This window comes from Rhinolophus sinicus, chromosome 2 (genome assembly GCF_057876585.1).
Source record: "Rhinolophus sinicus isolate RSI-liver-muscle chromosome 2, RSI-T2T, whole genome shotgun sequence".
In the NCBI taxonomy this organism is placed as follows: domain Eukaryota; kingdom Metazoa; phylum Chordata; class Mammalia; order Chiroptera; family Rhinolophidae; genus Rhinolophus; species Rhinolophus sinicus.
Genome location: NC_142502.1, coordinates 128,860,530 through 128,881,732, shown reverse-complemented (window position 1 = coordinate 128,881,732; position 21,203 = coordinate 128,860,530). Strand labels below are relative to the sequence as shown.

Below are 21,203 nucleotides of genomic sequence, written 5' to 3'. Positions count from 1 at the left end.
CACATCATATCATATTACATTACATTACATTACATTACATTACATTACATTACATTACATTACATTACATTACATTACATTACATAAGACCCAGTCTTATTTTACTATAAGATTTTTGCTCCAAAAGATACATTAGAGCTGATTGTACAGCTAGGTCTTATTTTCAGGGAAACATGGTATCATATATATATAAGGTATCACATATATATGTATCATATTATATATATATATATATATATGTATGTATGTATGTATGTATGTATGTATATATATATTTGGCTTCCATGATTATAGAGGCTGAGAAGTCCCAAAATCTGCAGTCAGCAAGCTGGAAACCCAGGAGAGCCGATGTGTAGCTCCAGTCCAAGTCCAAACACCTGAGAACCAGAAGAACTGATGGTATAAGTTCCAGTCTGAAAGCCAAGAGGCTCAGACCCAGGAAGAGCCAATATATCTGTCTGAATCCAAAGGCCTAAAAGACCAATGCCCCAGCTTAAACAGTCAGGCAGGAGGAGTTCCCTCTTACTCAGCCTTTTTGTCCCATTTAGGTCTTCAATTGACTGGCTGGGGCCCATCCACATTAAGGAGGCCAATCTGATTTACTCAATCTACCAATTCAAATGTTAATCTCATCCAGAAACAGACTCACCTAGAATAATGTTTGACCAAATGCCGGGAAACCAAGTGGCCCAGTCAAGTTGACACATAAATTTAACCATCAAATGGTCCTAGACATTTGCCTTTGGTCTGAAGTCCTAGCAAAGAATTAATATACAGAACCATTAAGAGCTCCTATGAATTAATAAGAAAAAGAAAACAATCCAGTAGGAATAAAGACAAAAAATATGAACAGGAAATTCTCAGAAAAGGAAACCTACATGCATGATAAGCCTGAAAAGATGTCCAACCTTCCTAGTAATTAGGAAACAATACATTAAAACCATAAGGAGATGTCATTTCATACCCATCAAATTGCAAATTCGAAATGCATTCATCAGGAAATAAAATGTCCTAGTAATTAAGATGGTGGAAATCAATCCTTAGAAAGTTAAAACCAGGTGTTAGCAAGGATATGAAGAAACACGTACTCTCATCTACCACTGGTAGAAGTATGGAAAGGTGGCACTACTTTGGAAAAAAGTTTGATATTATAAAAAGTTAAACATACACATACTCTGTCAAATAGCAGTTCCACTCCTAGGAATATACACAACAAAATGGAGTGCACGTGTATACCCAAAGACATGTTTGAGAATATTTATTGCAGCATTGTATGTAATAGGCAAGACCCATTAATAAACCAAATGTCCATCAAAAGCAGAATGGATGAATAAATTGTGGTATAATCACTCAGTAGAATATTATACAGCAATAAAAATTAATGAACACAATGACACACAATAATATGAATAAATCTTTAAAAATGTTGATTGAAATAGACCAAATACAAAAATAAAAATATACATATGATTCTACTTATATAAAATTCAAAAACAAGCAAAATTAATCTATGGCGTTAGAATTCAAAACAGTTGTTGCTTTTGAGAATAAAGAAGAGTACTGATTGGGAGGGTGCTGGTAATGTCGGGTTTTTTTTGTCCTAAGTGGTTGTATGTGTGTATATTCACCTTGGGAGAATCCCGTAAGCCACACATTAATGATTTGTATACCTTTTCTATATATCTATATGTTAGACTTCGATTTTTAAAAAGTTTTTAAAAACTGACCTATAGTGTTGGAAGTCAGGATAATGGGTACCTTTGGGAAGACAGAGGGAAAATAATTGGAGCATAGGGGAGATGTCTCTGGGGTGTTCGCAAAGTTCTATTCTCAACCACAGATGTTCATTTATGCTAATTCATAGAGCTGTATATTTGGGTTTTGCACTTTTCCGCATGTGTTATAGTAAGAATGATTTTTTAAAAACAAGAAAAAAACATTTGTACATCTATTAGAATGAGGATTTTCAATGTGTTCTTATTCTAGGCAAGAGTCTATTATATTTAAATTTCTTAATAATTGCCGTGCTTAAAAAAACAAAAACAGTATTTTATTGTTGTTCAACTCAGGGTGCAATCAATTTCACTGGGGCAAGGACAAGGACCCATTGCTGAAAGAATGATCAAAGATGCAATGAAATCAGGAAACTGGGTATTTTTGCAAAACTGCCATCTTGCTGTTTCTTGGATGTTGGCAATGGAAGAGCTAATCAAAACCTTCACAGATACAAGTATGTTGAACACATAGCATTTGCATAATACCATTTTTATGTATCCTTTCTTGTTTAGTCCAATCCTCATAATAATTCCTTAGTGTAGGCACTGTATTTCCTAATATTAAAGAGGAGAAATTTGAGACCTAGAGAGATTTATTAAGTTACACAACCCAGATTCAAAAAAGGTCTTCAAACTCCATGCTCAGGGTATGATCCACTGGATCATTTCTGTTTCATGTTAATTCAAAATAGATTACATATAGGCATGATAAGAAGAAGTAGTAAAATGAACTTAGGACAAAGAAGAAAATTAAATCTTTCACTATAGAATGAGATGTTAAGGAACAAAGAGGAAATTACCACCAATTCCCTTAGAGTCGTGTTTTCCCACTTAGTCTCCTCTGGAACCCGCAGGACAACTAACCTTCCCGGGTGCCTCACAGCCACACAAACCCCGTGGGTGTGCCCAGCATTATTCATAGTTGCTACTAACTAGTAGCAACTACATATACTAACTAGTATATCACCACTTTCTTTCCCACTCAAGGAAGTATAATGGGCTGCAAAGAGGTAAGAAATAGAGTTAGAATCTATTCATTTTTAAATGTCAATATAAAAATAATTGAAATCATAGAAACTGTATTATTGGTAATAACAGAGTGGACCCTACCTCACCACTCTGCCAGAAGCCATGGAGAGAACCACCAACCTAGGATATCCAGAGCCCTTTCTCTAGAGTCTTTCTTTGTGCCCTGACCGCAGAAAGCTTCCTGGGAAGGTGAGAGCTACGCAGCTGGTCTTGCAAGTGACTTTACTTACCTAATAAAATGAAGAGCTGCTCTTTTAGAGTGGCCAGCCTGCACTGGTTACAGCCAAGGCTTTGCAGCCTTCCCCTAAAGACCCCTCACTTCCAGGTTCCTCCTACCCTGCCCTCTGCAGGCTGTTTCTAACACAGATAAAGACTCATTCAAGTCGATGGTCCAGAATCTCCACTCTTTCCATTCTTTTGCAGAGCAAATAAGAGATGGCCTCCTTCTAGCTGGACCTGTGGCTTATGTCCATTTAAATGACTAAAGAAAAATAACAGGGAAAAAAAAAATACCAAGAAGGCCTTCACTGTTTATGGATCCCAATGATTAGGATTAGAATTAATTAAGAAAAAATGTGAGGGAAGGCATCTAAAAAGCAATTGCTGGAGTGACAGTACATGAGCCTTCAGAATATAGAGATGGTTTAAGCTTCACAATGACCCAGGTAAATGCATGTGCCAGTTCTTCAAGGAGGCTGAGTGGTTATGGAAACCAGCAGAATTTGTTGGTGAGTGTTAAGTGATTGAAGCTCACTAAAGCTTAAGTGGATAGAAAAATCCTCTTCTGGCCCTTGTTATAATCATTTATTAACTTAACCATGTGAGTTCTGATGTTTAATTTGAACCATCAGAATAAAATAAAATACATTCGGGTAATAAGCTGAAAAGAGAAAGTGAACGAAAGAAAAAAGGAAAAACTCTGGACATGAAATTTTATGACCCAAGCAGAGTTCTGCCCCCACCACTTCCTGACTGCATGTTACATCTCCACTCTGGGCCTCAGGTTCCCCAGCTATAAAACGACTGCATTGCATCATTGCTAGAAGTCCCATACTAAGATGATTTCTAAGATTCCAGTCTATGATGTCTATGAAAGTTAAGATTCTTGATGCTTTAACAAATGTAGGAGAACGTGTATGGGGGGAAAAAACACTTCTCTAAACCTGCACTTTTTCATTCTTTGTTTTTGGGTGTTTTTCTTTTTTTTTGGTAGTGAAATCATTAGCCCTAAGACTTTGGTTGATGTTTGACTTAGGCCTAATAGTTAAGTTTCTACCATGCAAGCAATTTTAGTGTTGCTCTAAAATTACACTAGAACTAAATTTTAATTTTGGCTACTTAATATAGCTCATGAATTTAGCTCAAACCAAGAAGAAGTATAAATTCAACTTTGATCTGCAGTCATTCATTCAATAAATATTTGAGAACCTACTTTGTACTACGCACTGTTCTGGATGCTTAGGGTATATCAGTGAACATAACAACCACAGATACCTGCCCTCCTTGAGCTTACATTCTAGTGAGGAGAGACAGACAATAAATAAACCATGTGATAAATAATTTATATGGTAAGACAGAATGTGATCGTGCTTTGGAAAAAAATAAAAGGAGAGTAAGGAGAATGAGAAAGGTCAGGATAGAATGCAGATAGGGAGGAAGGCTGAATAGCAATTTTAAATGGTGTGGCTGGGTAGACCTCTTCGAGAAGGTGACATTTGAAGAAGACTTGAAGAAAGTGAGGGAATCAAAGGAAGAACATTCTAGGCAGAAGGAATAGCTACTGCAAAGGCCCAGGGAGAGAGCAGCCTGGCATGTTGGAGGAACATTATAATATGTACTTACAAATCAATGCCAAGAAAATCATCCTCGACAATTTGGCAGTATTTATCCAGGGTGTTACTCAAGCCAGCTGTCTGTCTTTGAGATTTCTGGAGCTTCTATTATTACAGTTCGTTTTGGCTGTAGGAATCAACTAAGATGTCCTTTACCTAAAAGCTACATGTGAAAATCAATTCCTAGTCTTACATTCGCAGTCCTTGTATCACTATCTTCTGATGGGCCTGATGTGGTCCCCCTGTTTCTAGAACTCTCTTCTAAGCATTTTTTTAAAATATTTTTATAGATGAATAGTCAGGGTAACTAGTAGATATAATCTTGGAACTTCCATGATTACCCACTTAAAGATCCAAATATCACACGCTGTGTGTTTTTTAGTTGTTAGTGCTATGAAAGCAAAAATGCTTTCTATATTGGCGCTCCTATTTTACTGGGCACCAATGAATGTGTGCTTATGCTGGAAAGAGACTAAGGTATCCTTTTCTTATAGCATGTTAAGTGTGCAGGTTTTCTTAAAATCCGTTCTGTATAAATCAGTTCGGTAGGTTTTCTGTTGGGATAGGGACTCTGCAATTCCTTCTTCCTAACAAAGTCTTCCTACCAAGACAGTGTTCTACCAGTCTAGCTTAGCAGGAATGGGAGACAGGAAACAGCTGTACTGCTGTCTGCTTTGATTCAGTACATTGGCTTAATACAATGTTTGATAGAACATTATTGACCAGAAAACGTGATGTCACATCTCTAGAAGGAAGAAAAATATGGTAGTTCAATTCCCAATGTGTACCTTAGATACTTTTAGGTAAAAATAAGAATCTGTACTGATTTTTCTCTTGGCAATTTTGGTTTTAAAAGATGATGAGCTCTAAGGCATGTGTTTTCTGTACTGATGCGGTGCTCGTTAAATATTTTTTTTGTACTGTAAAAAAAAGAAAGAAAGTCATCCTTGGATGATGCCTGGGTATTCCTATGATAGAAATGATGATTTTTCCCAAGATTGCTTTGGCCTTTTGAACCTAGAATGGAGCTCATTCTTTCTTACGTTCTTTGTCCACAGCTCAGAAAATGGATTGACTTAACTTCTTGATGCTACCCTCCATCGGTTCCCTTTGCAGCTTCTCTGCAGAAAGGAGAAATCCCTTTCTTCTCCATAGGGCTTTCTGACAACTTTCATGCAATTTGCCTTAAATTTAATGATTTAAAAAAAACTTCATGAGCATAAATGCACTGGTGGTAACTGTCTTCTTTTCCAACTGAAAATTTTCCCCTTTTCTGAGGGAAGGCCCTTAACATCTCCATCAAGTATTGAAAATTAACATGTCTCTAATTTCTTTACTCAATGTACCAGTGTTGCATAAACTACCCAACTCTCCTGTGTGAAGAGTTTCTATAAAGATTCCCCCACCTCCATTTTAGAACATTTTACAACATACTTAAAATAGATAAACTAGTCTTTAAACAGAGTTCACAACATTTTTTTTTGCTACCCTATACTAATTACTTCTTATAGAAAAGTGTTACTAAGAATTAAGCATTTTCCTTTTCTATCGTTTTGTCTTTGTTTTAAACAGATGTTGTTATCAAGGAGAGTTTTCGACTTTTTTTAAGTTCCATGCCTAATACTACATTTCCTGTTACAGTTCTTCAAAATTCTGTTAAGGTAATGTACGCACATAGTTGGAACACGTGATGTGATTGGCCTCAGAGTGTTCACTCAATGGGTCCACAGAGCTCAGGCCTCGCAGGACCACGTAAAGTCTATGTATCACAGATGGGGAGGTGGGAGTGTCTCTTCATCTGATAGCCATCAGGGAAACACTGCCAATCCCAAGCCACTGCCCATCCTTACATGCCCTCGTCCTGTTGGTCATTCAACTCTTACCCTCTTACCTTCTACCAAAAAAAGTCAAGGCTGCAGAATGATGAGAGCAGAATCCCTCCCAGAGTTAAGGGAATGTTTCAGCATTTGAAAGACCAGAAGACCTACAGGCTGCTGGATTTCAGGGAGGAAATTTCCAATACATGAGAAGCCTTTGCATATGTTCACCCAGCAATGATCATAAAAGATGCCTCTTCCCTCCCTGCCCCATGTCATCAAGGCAAAGTATGAGACGATGCCATATGTTGGGGTGACTGAAAAATCCAATGCAGAGACCTGGGCATACTTTCTGGCCCATGTTTGGAAAACTGGATGCCAAATGAAAGTATCTGAGGTTCTCGTGCAGGTGGTTTCCCCACTGTAGGTCTGAGGACCCCACCAGGCCCTGTTCTCCCAGCACTGAGGCTGAACAAGACATAGAACAGGCATGAACATGCCAGAAATGCCCCGTGAGCACTGGTTGTCTATATTTTCTCAGTGGCTTCAGTTTACATGAGTTATTCAGAAATACTGCAAATCTGTAAAATCATCCTCTCTGCCACATATGTTCTGTTAAATCCAGGTAACCAATGAGCCTCCAAAAGGCTTACGTGCAAATATCAGAAGAGCATTTACTGAAATGACGCCTTCATTTTTTGAAGAAAATATACTTGGAAGAAAATGGAGACAAATAATATTTGGCATTTGTTTCTTCCATGCAATTATTCAGGTACACTCAATTCTGCTTTTTAATAGAAACAAGAAAGTGTATTTTGTTAAAAATAAGTAAATAAAAGGTAAGAATTAAATGAAAGCTTACAAATGCCATTGTAAAACACTGAGAGCCCCATTCAGTGTCTGAACCCAAGGAGTTTTAACTCAGTTTCTGACCTCTGTGCTCCCTTTGCCTCAGTATCTCACAGCCTCACCTCCCAGCTCTGTTCTGATCTGACTACAGAACACCATCACCTGGATGAATGCAGTAGGTCAAATTCAAAAGCACAAAACTGATCTCCTCAGCTCTGCCTCACTCCCGACAATTTGCTTCCCCCCCAGACGCTACCTCTGAAATCAGTGGCCCCATGTTGTCAATCACCTGCACCCAAAATTTCAGGATTATTTTTGTTCTTCCCTCTTTACCCTTATACATCATGTCAGTCATCAAGTCCTCGTTTTTCTTGCAATAATTTCACTCTCACCTGTTTCTATTTGAATGAGTGCACCACCCTTCACATCTTCCTCCCTGTAACTGGAGCCCAAGTCTCCTGAAAGATGACCTTCAGCTCAGCACTACTCTCTCCTTCCCTCTGCCCAAAGCTCACTGCTGTGGTCTGGTATCCATCCCGTGGCCTTGTACTTGAATTCTGACTCTTCAGCTACTTATCTCTAGATGGTGCCTAGATGAGACTGGCTGCCTGGTTTTCAAATGTTGTGTCCTCTACAGGGAAAGAATCAGTATAGAAAAAAAACAAGATTAAAGATGAAAGATATGGGATAAGTAAACAAGCTCCTACAGGAAGAAGATGGAAGAGGTTGGGATTAGAGGCGCCAGGTGTGAGGTCCTTGTTCTGATAAAAGCAGCTGAGATGAAGAAGTGATTTAAGATTTAGAGAAATTCTGAGGTCAAGAAAAGAGAACATAGATGGATCCTCTGGTATAATCATCAGTTTAGAATGAACAAATTAAGGTAGGATAGGGAGAAAACAAAGAGGGGAAGATTTCATTACAGGATGTCAACAAGGATTATGATTCTCTGTACCAGTTTTTTTTAAAAATGTCACTATAGAGAAGTCAGTAGTACATAGTCAGCACAGGATGGCATGACTGAAGAGCCTGGGTGATGGACGGTCTCTTGAGAACAGGAGGGGGGAGTTCCTACCTCAGATGGATGATGAGTGTTCATATTTTTATGCCAAAAGATTCTAGGTGGGATTTTCTTTTCCTGTTTTAATGGGAAATATTTTAGTCTACCATGAAAAACAAATGCTCTTTGACAGGTCTACCACATTTCCAGTAATACCAAATTTCCTTTTAGAAATACTGGAGAAGGGCCCGTTCTGGAGGAAGACGTGCCTCCTTGTTTGGTGGGAGCTAAACTGAAAGCCTAGCTGAAGTTGAGCTGCATGATTTTAACTGATTTTACAGAAAGAAGACACCAACTTCAATAGAAACCTTTTAGTTTTCAAAAGTTTACACAAAATTAATTTTATCAAATTTAATTTAAGACTGTTTTCATTTTCCATTCTAGGAGAGAAAAAAGTTTGGCCCTCTTGGTTGGAATATTTGCTATGAATTTAATGACAGTGACAGGGAATGTGCTTTACTGAACCTCAACCTTTACTGTCAAGAAGGAAAGATTCCCTGGGATGCACTGATTTATATTACTGGTCAGTATGCCCACATGGCCTGGGGGCCCAGCTATGCGCCACACACAGCCGTTGGTTTACACCCACCTTGCCCATACAAAGATGGTGTCTTCCCCAGTGTTTGATGGTGGTAGTGATGGCTTCTGATATTCCCTCTGTGAAGATAAGACCATGATCAGAATATCACATTAATATTTAAACATAGAAAAATGGGCAGATGTTTCCCCCAAATAATAACAGCAAAAACTTATATAGCTCTTGCTACATGCCAAGCATTATTTTAAGCACTTCCCGTGAATTAGCAGATTTAATCCTCACAAGAGCCCTATTATATAAGGTAAGGACTAGTATATACTGATTTTCCACATAGGAAAACTGAGGCATACTATTTACAAGTGGTGGAGCCAAGATCTAAACCCAGGCAGTCTCGCCTCCAGAGTCTGTGCTCTGCTCTCAAATTCAAAAGAATCTGAACACTGATTGACTGGTAGAGAACTGTTGAATCAGGTATACTTGTGAAAAAAGGGAAAATATTTCAGGAATTACAATTTTTAGCAAATATTAATTATGGCCACATGGGATCCTATTGCCAAAATCAGATCCAGTTTGGACCATGTAGACCCAAATAATTCAGCAGAGATTTGCACTGGGAAGTGGGAGAAGGAGAGCGCTCTAGGAGAGGACAGAATGGGAGAGGGTGGTATTCACTGGTGAGTAAGGGAAATGTGGGACAGCAGAGGCGTATCAGGAGATCAAGAGCCTGGAAAGGCGAATAAAACCTTGGAACATGTTTGAGCCGAGGGTAATAAAACAACAGTGAAAATGGATGAGGACCGACCCTCAGGGTGGACCAAGACGGCTGAGAGGGGTGGGCATGGAAGCTGGGAGGCTACTGTATACCCCTGCCCCCAGCCACTCCAGTGGGGCCAAGATTGCTTAACAAAATGCTGATGTGGGCAGCTTTGTTCTCTGGCACCCTCTATTTACCCCGAATTTTCCACTTCCTAGTTTTTCTCTCCCTTTCCCCACTCCTAGAACCCTTGAACTTTCAGGTTACCTCAATCTTTACTACTGTGAAAGTAACTATGTTTTTAAGAAGATAGAAAGGAACAAGACAAAGATGTATCTTTTATCAATACTTCTATTCAACACTGTTATTGGAGGTTCTAGCCAGGGAAATTAGACAAAGAAAAGAAATAAAAGTCATCCAGATTAGAATGGAAGAAGTAAACCTGTGTTTATTTGCAGATGACATGGTCTTGTATGTAGAAAATTTTAAGAAATTCACACACATAAAAAAAAGAAGTAACAAATGAGCTCAGCAAGGATATATGTGTGTGTGTGTGTGTGTGTATATATATATATGTATATATATATTCAGTATATAAAAATCAACTGCATTTTCCATACATTAGCAATGAACAATTAGATTAGAAAATATTAATTTCCATTCACAATAACGTCAAAAAGAATAAAATACTAAGGAATAAATTTAACAAAACAAGTGCAGACTTGTGCACTGAAAACTGAAAAGCATTGACAAAAAAATTTTAAAGATGAGCTAAATAAATGGAGAGACATGCTCATGAATTGAGAGGCATAATATTGTTAAAATGGCAATATTCCCCAGACTCAACTGTAGACAACACAAACCCTATCAAATCTCATCTGGCATTTTTGTAGAAATTGGCAAGCTGATCGTAAAATTTGTATGGAAATGCAAAGGGCTCCAAAGAAACTTTGAATCATGCTAAATGTAGCTTCTCTTTGGAAAGAGATGGGATATCAGTAAGTTTAATTCCCTGTACTTTCTGTTTGTCTCTTCTACCTTGAATCTACCTTTCCTCCCTAGCTTAATATAAATAATTTGTAAGGTATGTATAGAGTTTGGACACCTTGTTGTAAATGTTTTAGTTTCATTTTACTCATTGCCCCCCCCCAAAAAAGCAATGTTTCACAGAAAGTGTGTATGTTTTAGAATACTGCAGTCCATGATGGGATGATGAAACCCAAAATCAATATTCTGAAGAAAGAAAAAAAAACAGAAAGGAATACGTAAACAGAGCTCAGTGGGTTTAGTTTCAGTTATTTGGAAAAAGCAAAATAATTAGTGTAGAATACATATACTAGATTTTCTTCCCCCCCTCTTTTCTGCCTCCCTCCCCCCCCCCCCCCCCCCCCCCCCGCCCCAATTCAAGCCCTTGTTTCTCAGTCTAGTGGTGTAGGACACAGCTCCCTGACCCATGCTGGGATTATGAGCCTTGTGCTCATAGGCCCAAGGCAGCCCACAGCAGCCCAGCTCCAGGGAGAGCCGTTGTTCACAATCTTAACTGTAGAGGGCGCAGCTCACTGGCCCATGTGGGAATCGAATGGTGACTTCGGCGTTAGGAGCACAGCGCTCCAACCACCTGAGCCACCGGGCTGCCCCTTTTTCTGCTTTTTAAAAATTGACTTTTATTACCTTTTTGGGAAGTAGTGGAAGGAAACTCTATTGTGCTACTTCCATATTCAATATGAAATAAATGTGTATATAAAATAAACCTACTAGAACTGGAAGATGTGTATCAATAAAAAACAAACAATGATGTGTTTTAAACAATATTATGTTTCTCCTTCTCAGGTGAAATTACATATGGTGGTAGAGTTACAGACACCTGGGACCAAAGATGCCTTCGTACTGTCTTGAAAAGATTTTTTTCTCCTGAAACATTAGAAGAGAATTATAAATATTCTGAATCAGGTGAATGACTTTTCAACATTATAGAAAAGACCTTTTCTGAGAAGTCATTGGCAGCATCTGTCAGTTTTCCCCCAGGAGTTCTCGCTGTCTGATCCTCACAACCCCCCCCCCCATGCCCACTCTATCCCCATGCTTGGTCACCTTCAAAACTGGTTTGGTTGTAATGGCACAAAGATATCTACTTTGCACTAACCACTTTGAATTACTTCCTTTCTAAAATGGCTTGTGTTCTGTCTAAATGTGTTTTCAAAGTTATATAAATTTGGAGCCTTTAACAGGGCATACTTCTCAGCAACACATCCCTGGATTCTAGAATCTTGAAATGTACTAGAGGAGACATCCTGAAAGGTTAGGACACTAATCAGATGCTCAAGGCCTCAAGAAAAGGTAAAGAAACTAGACACAGCATGGAGGCTTGGGAGGAACAGTCTTTGTTTCTAGGTGAGGCAGCTGATTAAAGCACCATCTGAACCAGGCAGAGAAGTACCAAACTTGGCAGTACAAAGCAAGCCCATCTCAGACATATTTGCCTTCTGTGTCTTCAACAACAGGCATCTATTTTGCACCCTTGGCTGACAGCCTACAAGAGTTTAAAGACTACATTGAAAATCTGCCTTTGATAGATGACCCAGAAATATTTGGAATGCATGAAAATGCCAACCTAGTTTTCCAGGTATGTGGCTTTCAACTTCAAATATATATTCGTGTTGTATATGTAAACTTGAAACATCCATAATGCCTCACTAGCTCTGTAAATTATAATATTCTTAAATAAACAAATAAATAAATGTTTCATCTTAACTTCAGTATTTGGTTCCAGTTTAGCCTGTTCCCTCTGTATGTTTCACAGAATCCGAAAATCATCATGCATTTTCCTGTCACTGGCCACCCCCCTCCACCTCCCAGCCTTCTGCCTCACCCACAATCTCCCTGCTAGTCTACCCTAATCTGGGGATTTGGATGGCAATCCAGACAGTCCTTTCTCTTTTGCACTTCTTCTGTTCTGGGCATATTTGTATCATATTACACAAAGATTTCTGAACCCACAGATGATTGTGTTACAAAAGTACAGTAACAAATATCCAAGGCAGATAAATGAAAATACTGTGCTTTAAGAACATAGCTCATCAAGGTCACAGTACCAGACCACAGCACCAGGTCCAAAGAGCAAACTGGGCCACTTTACTCCTCTAAGACCACCCGCTGCCGCACCATTACCTTAAGGTAGTCCAAGCTCCACAGCATGGCCTCAAAGCTCCCCCGTGACCTGGCCACTACATCCCCTTCCAGTTCCATCATGTGTCATGGTCAGGCATATGTGGTTAAACCAACACTTTGAAATGAAATATGTCCCTGAGGGCCCTGGAATGCTCTAAAGATTGAAGACGAGTTTGACCTCACAAGGCTAAAAGGAATCATCTTTCCTTTTTTTCATTTTAATCATCTTTCTTTCGAACTTAAATTTTGCCCCTACAAGTGTTAGAGGGTTTACCTAGATATCAAGGAATCCACACAAAACAACAGTGGAACTTCCAGAAAGAACACTAAGAGGTTAATGCTCTAACACCAAGTGTCATATTCTCTACCCTTAAAATTGCTTTGCTATTTAGCGAGGAGTTAGAATAATCTATCTTATTTTTCCTTATCCTGCTTTCAGGAGAAAAAAGTAGTGGCCAAAGCTAGTGTTAATATTCACTCATATATGATGTTCTCTCTGCAGTGGGTGGGGTGTGGAGGGTGAGAAAATGGGGAGGGGAATGTGGATGCGGTAAGACTCACTGCATCCTGAGAAGGGCAGCACTGTTGGCATGAGTAACACTCTTGGTGGTGTGTACCTGGGACTTTAGTTTGTTGTGTTTTCCATTGGTTCAGAATGACTGAGAACAGACAACAGGCATGTAGGGAGCTCCCAGTATTTTCTGTTCAGCCTCCCTTCCTCCATTTTGTTCTGGTAAAACACATGTCCTACCACCACCTCTTTCCTTTGAGACAATTTCCTTCCTCATTCCATGAAATTTTGGTAAGACTTCCAACCAACCTCTACCTTCGCAGTGGGCATGTGATTCAGGCCTGGTCAAAGGCAGCACCCCATCATTTCACCACTTGCAATGGCCGAGAACTAGGCACATGGCCTATGCAAGGTGAATGGGAGTTCTTTCCTGAGATAATATATATAAATGCTGGGATTGGGGAGGGCTCTCTCTTTCCTCTAGGAATCGCTGGCTAGGGTGCTGTATATCTGCAGCATTTTTATCCATGATGTTCCCACCCCTCTCCCCATACATGAAAGAAGGTCATCTGCCATAGAAAAAGAATGAGAGAAACAACCAAGTGTGCACAAGAGAGACATCATTAGATCTATTCATGCCTAAAATCCATACAACTTGTGCTTTCTTCCCAGCTGTGTGAGCCAACAGATTCCTTTTCTTTGCTTTAGCTGGTTTAAGTTAGATGAGTCTGCCTCTTGCCATCAATAAAGTCTTAACACAAACAATATAAATGATTCCTTCCTCAACCCAGTAAACTATACTTACACTGATGCTTACCAGAAACTAACAAAGAAAATCGGACCTTGACCTGTGCCTATCAGTTGGAGATAACAAGGAAAAAATTGCTTCCCAAGAGAATAATGAGCATAAGTTAAAGGCCATCTGCATGGACTGTCTATGAGCAAACAGAAATCTATTGTCTCTTTTCTGATTAGAGGCTGAGTAAGTAGAAAGAGAAAACCAACAGAGGCTGAGTTAAACAGGAGGAGAAAACACTGAAAGAGAAGGGATAGAGAACACCATCCAGAAGACACAGACTCACCCTCTGCAAATCACCCACTGCAGAAACCAGAAAATAAAGAATATGTTTTGGCATCTGGGATAGGGTATAAGACCCAGCCTACGTGAAACAGAAAGCCAGAATTTGAGAACAGGCTTACATGTATATACAAAAGATGCCATGAGATGTGTGAGAATGAAATATTTCAAGGAAACTAAAAATACCATAGAAAAAACTGCTTTGGAGGCTTAAAGACCAGAACTGAAATGTAGATTATCACACATGTGATATAGGGAAAGAACTTAATAAACTTTTCAGAATGGAGAGTAAAATGTCCAAAAATAGAAAATGATGAGATATAATAATAGTGCAAGGAGATTCAACAAAACAGTAAATTTTTGCTATATTGAAAAGGACAACAAAAAAACAAAAACAACTGAATCTGTGCCTGGACATACTCTAGCACTAGTTTGGAACTCCAATAATAAGAAAAAAACGTCATGTAAGCTTCTAGCCTACCCTACCTTCAGTCCCCCTCCCCTCCACAAAGTGTGAATGGGCTATTATACTAGTCAGGATGGACTCGGTTGTGCAGCAGTAAGAAAATTACTCAAATCCTAATGGTTTAATCCAATGATTGTGTTGGAAGGTTGACAGAGAGGCTCTGCTCCACATAATCACTCAGGGACCGAGTCTGACATAGACACTATTATAGTGTAGATGCATTAACTAGAACAAATGGCCCCTTCATTCACTGCCGCACTGGAAGAGAGAGTCTAAAGAATTATGCATAGGCTTTTCACTGCCTCAGCCTATACAGTCCATCATCACTTTGGCTCACATTTCATTGGGCAGAATAGTCATATGGCCCATCTATCTACAAGGGTGCAAGAAAGTATAATCTTTGCTATGCCCTAAAGGAGAGGGAAACTGAGAATGGGAACTCACTAGAAGTCTCTAATTCAGTTACTATCATAGGGAGTAATACCAGACTGGCTGCACTAAATGTTTCAATACTTTTACATCCAACCAAGAAGTCAAGAACTAAAATGGAAAACTCATAATATTAAATGACTGGCACTGAGCAAGGAAACCAAACTATGGCATTAAGTAAATAACTTCATATATGTGTTTAGGACCTAATGAATATGTCAAAAGTAATGTTTGAAAGAATGTCTATCATGTAAATATAATTTTAACAATCAAGATCTAAAAGCCCAGGTCTGAGGTTCTTTCTCAGGTAAATGGATGATGAGTGTTGTGACTGGAGTTTCAAAGCCAAGAACTAGAGATTGGACAAGATAGGTTTAGAAGGCCTCAGACAATACCACAGAAAATCCCACCACCCATTCTGGATACATGATTATACGTGAGCATCTAAACATGAAACACCAAAAGAATTACCCTCACAAGACCTGTGTGAGCTATATAAAGGAAACCTGTAGGAGGTTCCAAAAAATAGACATGAAAAAGATACCATGTTTCTGAATAGAAGAAAAATGGAAAATATTTAACTGACCTAGGAATTAGAATTTCTAAGCATAAAAAGCAATCGAAAAATAAATCACATTAGAGTCAATAGATATGACAACATCAAAAAAGGTCATAAGAAAATTAAAAGACAAGTGACAAAGCAAAACAATTTTGAAACAAAAAGGAAAAAGTTAACTACCTGAACATGGGACATTTTCCAGGACAGACCATAAGTTACTCCACAAATTAAGTATCAATAGGTTTAGAAAGATAGATTTCATACAAAATATTTTCTCCAGCCACAATAGGATAAAGTTAGAAATCAATAAAACCATAGTAATCAAAACAGTGTGGCATAAAGATAAACATATAGACCAATGGAATAGAATAAAGAGCCCAGAAATAAACCCTCACATTTATGGTCAAATGATTTCTGACAAGGGTGTCAATACCATTCAATAGGGAAAGGACAGTCTTTTCAACAAATAGTGCTGGGAAAACTGTATATCCACGTGCAAAAGAATGAGGCTGGACCCTTACCTAATATCATATACAAAAATTAATTCAAAATGGATCAAAGACCTAAATCTAAGACCTGAAACTCTTAGAAGAAAATGTAGGACAAAAGCTTTATGACATCGGATTTGACAGTGATTTATTGGATACAATATGAAAGGCACAGGTAACAAAAAATTGACAAATTGGACCTCATGAAAATGTAAAAATTTTGTGCAACAAAAGACACTATGAACAGAACAAAATGGCAACCCAGAGAAAGGGAGAAAATGTTTGCAAATTATATACCTGATAAGAGATTAATATCCAAAATATATAGGGAACTTCTCAAATTCAACAATTGAAAAACAAACAACAATTAAAAAATGGGCAAAGGACTTGAATTTCTCTGAAGAAGATAAACAAATGATTAATAAACCCATGAAAAGATGCTAAACACCACTAATCATTAGGGAAATGTAAATCAAAACTACAGTGATATACCGTGTCACACCCATTAGGATGGCTACTATCAAAATAACACAAATCAAGAAGTGTGGGGAAGGATGTGGAGAAATTGGAACAGTTGCACAGTTGGTGAGAATGTAAAATGCTACTGCAGCTGTAGAAAACAGTATGGCTATCCCTCAAAATATTAAAAATAGAATTACCATATGATCCAGCAATTCCATTTCTGGGAATACTCACAAAGAACTGAAAGCTGGGACACAAATAGATATTTGTACACCCATGTGGATAGCAACATTATTTACAATAACTAAAATGTGGAAGCAACCTAAGTGTCCATCAACAGATGAATGGATAAGCAAAATATAGTGTACGCATACAATGGAATATTATCCAGTCTTTAAAAAGGAGGAAATTCTACAATATGTTACAACATAGATGAACCTTGAGGACATGATGATACTGAAATAAGCCAGTCACGTAAAGACAAATACTATATAATTGCATTTGCATGAGGTATTTAGAATAGTCAAAATCATAGAGACAGCAAGTAGAATGAGGAGCTATTATTTAATGGATATAGAGTTTTAACAGGTGAAGAGAGTTATGGAGATGGATGGTGGTGATAGTTGAATAACATTATTAATATATTTAATACCACTGAACTAGACACTTAAAAATAGTTAAATGGCAAATTTTATGTGCATTTTACCAAAAGAAAAAAATAATGGGAAATAAAGTTAATTATCCTTACTATAAAATTATTTCCTATAATCAATAATAAACACTAAAAATAAAAATGTGCAAAACACATGAATAATAATAAAGATGTAATACAGATGGCCAATGAAAATGTTTTTAAATGTTTAACTATACGAATCCTCAAAGAATTACAAAGCAATCAGAAACTACTTTTTTAAATAATTTTTTATTTTTAAATTATGGTTGCCATATAATATTATATTAGTTTCAGGTGTACAACATAGTGATTAGACAATTATATAACTTTAAGAAGTGACCGCCCCAATAAATCTGACCCATACACTGTTACTACAATATTATTGACTATATTCTCTATGCTATATTTTATACCCTCATAACTATTTTTTAACTACCAATTTGTGCTTCTTAATCGCGTCCCCTTTTTCACCCAACCCCCCTCCAATTTGATGGCAACCATCAAAATGTTCTGTGTCTATGAGTTTGTTTTGTTTATTCGTTCATTTTGGTTTTTAAATTCCACAAATAAGTAGAATCATATGGTATTTGTCTTTTGCAGTCTGACTTATTTCATTCAGCATAACCTCTAACTCCATCCATGTTGTTGCAGATGGCAAGATTTCATACGTTTTTATGGCTGACTAATATTCCATTGTGTATATGTACCACTTCTTCTTTCTCCATTCATCTACTGATGGACACCTAGGTTGCTTCCATATCTTGACTATTGTAAATAATGGTGTAATGAACATATGGATGCATATGTCTTTTCAAATTAGTGTTTTCAGTTTTTTCTTGGGATTACTGGGTCCATCTTTGTCTCCTGTTATAGCCTTTGTTTTAAAGTCTATTTTGTCTGATATAAGTATTGCTACCTGAGCTTTTTCACTTTTGTTTCCATTTTCATGAAATATTGCTTTCTATTCCTTTACTTTCAGTCTGTTTGTGCCTTTGAATCTGAAGTGAGTCTCTTGTAGGCTGTATACGAGTATGTAAGGGTCTTGTGTTTTTATCCATTCAGCCACCCTATGTGTTTTAGCTGGAGCATTTAATTCGTTTACATTTAAAGTAACTGTTGATAGATGTGTAGTGATTGCCATTTTATTATTCATGTTTTTTTATCTTTTCTTTTCTTTTTCTTAAAGAAGTCCCTTTAACATTTCTTATAATACTGGTTTGGTGGTGATGAACTCCTTTAGTTTTCTTTGTCTGGGCAGCTCTTTATCTGTCCTTCAATTCTAAATTATAGCTGTGCTGGGTAGAGTAATCTTGGTTGTAGGTCCTTGCTTTTCATCATTTTGACTATTTCGTGCCAATCCCTTCTGACTTGTAAAGTTTCTGTTGAGAAATCAGCTGACAGTCTCATGGGGGCTCCCTTGTAGGTAACTAACTGCTTTTCTCTTGTTGCTTTTAAGAGTCTCTCTTTGTCTTTAACCTTTGGCATTTTAATTGTGATGTGTCTTGGTGTGGGCCTCTTTGGGTTCATCTTGTTTTGGACTCTTTGTCCTTCCTGGGCTTGTATGTCTATTTTATTCACAAGGTTAAGGAAGTTTCCCATCATTATTTCTTTAAATAGGTTTTGAATTCCTTGCTGTTTTTCCTCTCCTTTTGGTACCCCTATGATGCAAATGTTGATATGCTTGATGTTGTCCCAGAGACCCTTTAAACTATCCTCATTTTTTTCGGATTCTTTTTTCTTTTTGCTGTTCTGATTGGGTGTTTTCTGCTACCTTATCTTCCAAATCACTGATACGATCCACTGCTTCATCCAATCTACTATTGATCCCCCTGAGTTATTAAGTTGATCGCTTCAGTTATTGTATTCTTCATTTCCGACTGGGTTTTTTTTTTCAGGTTTTCTATCTCCATTTTTATTTTTCCTATCTCTTTGTTAAAGTTCCCACTGAGATCATTGAGCATCCTTATAACCAGTGTTTGGAACTCTGCATCTGGTAGATTGCTTGTCTCCATTTTGTTTGTTGTTTTCTGGAGCATTGTTCTGTTTTTTGGGTTTTTTTATTTGGGATATGTTTCTTTGTCTCCTCATTTTGACTGCCTCCCTGTGTTTGTTTCTATGTATTAGGTAGAGCTGCTATGTCTCCCAGTCGTAGTAGAGGGGCCTTATGTAGTAATTGTCTCATGCAACCAAGTGGTGTAGTCTCCCTGGTTACCTGAGCTGGGTACTCCAGATTTGTCCTTTGTATGGGCTGTGTTCCCTCTTTTTGTAGTTGAGCCTTGGTTGCTGTTGACATATCAGTGGGAGGGATTGACCCTCAGACTGATTGGTTGTGAGGACTGGCCATGACTACAGTGGAGGAGTGTGGTGTAGGGGCTGACCCTACAGATCAGAGTTTGCTTTAGCAGGGCTCTGGTGCCTGCCAAGTCTGCCCTTTGGGTGTGTCATTTGTGGAGGTGGTTGGGTAGTACTCTGTTGTGGTCTGAAGCTGACCACAGGGTGTGTTGGTTCTGGGGCCTCTTGGGAGGTGATCTGGTGCTGGCCAAGGTCAGCTGCTGCCTGTGCCCTGGCCAGGGTCACTTGATATGAGCTACAAAGTGATCTGCAAATGATTGTCCCTTATACTGGGCTTGGAGGTACCTGGGGGAGACTAAGCTGTGAACGGAGGCAAGTTGCCTCTAGTGTGGGACTTAGGGATGCTTAACAAGAGGTATAGGCATGCCAAGGTTTGGGTTTTGTGAGTCTTTGAGAGATTTTTAGGAAACTCTGCAGCATGAGTCAAGATAGGCCATTTGTATGGAAAAGCCACTGGAAGCAGCTTGGGTAGACCTACCAATTGAATGGGGTCTCAGGGAATCACCAGGCCTGGCAAAGAATGTTAGCCAGGTTGATGGAGACTCAGATATGGTGCCCGGCCTGTGTGTGCAGGCTGAGTGGGGGGAGGGCCCAACAAAGGAACAATGACTTCTGCCTGCAGTTCTGTCTGGGAGAAAGCTGCCCCTTTAACCCTTGCTCTGAAGCCAGACAAGTCAGTTCCTCCCTGTATGTCCCTGGCAACTTTCAAGGTGCTGCCCAAGCACTGAAGCTCAGAGCTAGTGAGTTCATCAGCAAGTAAGTCAGTGCATGGGCCCTTTAGGAGGAACACTTGGTTTTCACAGCCAGAGGTTGTAGGGACTTCTCTTTCTAGCACTGGAACCCTGTGCTAGAGATCCTGATGTAGGGCTGGGAACCGTCACTCCTCAGAGGGGACCTCTGCAGCCGAGATATTCCTCCCAATTTTTAACCACCAAATGTGGGTGTGGGGCCAACCCGTTCAGTGTCTCCACCCCTCCTACCAGTCTCAAGGTGCCTTTGTATGTCCGTTGCTGTAGGGCTTCAGTTCAGCTAGACTTCAGGTAATTCTCAGTGATGGTTTTTCTAGAGTTTAGTTGTAATTTTGATGTGGTCTTAGGAGTAAACGAGCACATTGTCTACCATCTCCACCATCCTGACCAGAAACTACTTTTTAACCTATTAAATTGGAAAAGATTTTTTATGCAATGATACAATCCTTGCAAAGACATAGAAAGATAAGTCCTCTCATACACCATTATTGTGCGTGCAAATTGATACAATGTTTTCATAAATCAATGCAGTAAATACAGTTTGAAAAATTCCTTTGGTAAAATGTCATTTAAAGAACTTATAAGATAGTGGATGAAATTCATATACAGACATTATA

The 21,203-nt window shown here is 38.5% G+C and overlaps 2 protein-coding genes across 2 annotated transcripts in view; one reads left to right on the top strand and one right to left on the bottom strand.

Annotated features, from left to right (window-relative positions):
* The window catches only part of TRABD2A (TraB domain containing 2A), a 129,884-nt gene that overhangs the window by 32,806 nt on the left and 75,875 nt on the right, over positions 1 to 21,203 (bottom strand). The window contains 1 exon segment of the mRNA XM_088796351.1: positions 8,949 to 9,016. The gene's annotated coding sequence lies outside the window, so the exon portion shown is untranslated.
* DNAH6 (dynein axonemal heavy chain 6) overlaps positions 1 to 21,203 on the top strand; it is a 248,121-nt gene that overhangs the window by 210,187 nt on the left and 16,731 nt on the right. The window contains exons 65-70 of the mRNA XM_019756389.3: positions 2,070 to 2,230; positions 6,209 to 6,297; positions 7,079 to 7,225; positions 8,744 to 8,882; positions 11,482 to 11,601; positions 12,153 to 12,274. Of these exons, the coding sequence (XP_019611948.3) occupies positions 2,070 to 2,230; positions 6,209 to 6,297; positions 7,079 to 7,225; positions 8,744 to 8,882; positions 11,482 to 11,601; positions 12,153 to 12,274 (778 nt within the window). The remainder of the gene's footprint in view (positions 1 to 2,069; positions 2,231 to 6,208; positions 6,298 to 7,078; positions 7,226 to 8,743; positions 8,883 to 11,481; positions 11,602 to 12,152; positions 12,275 to 21,203) is intronic.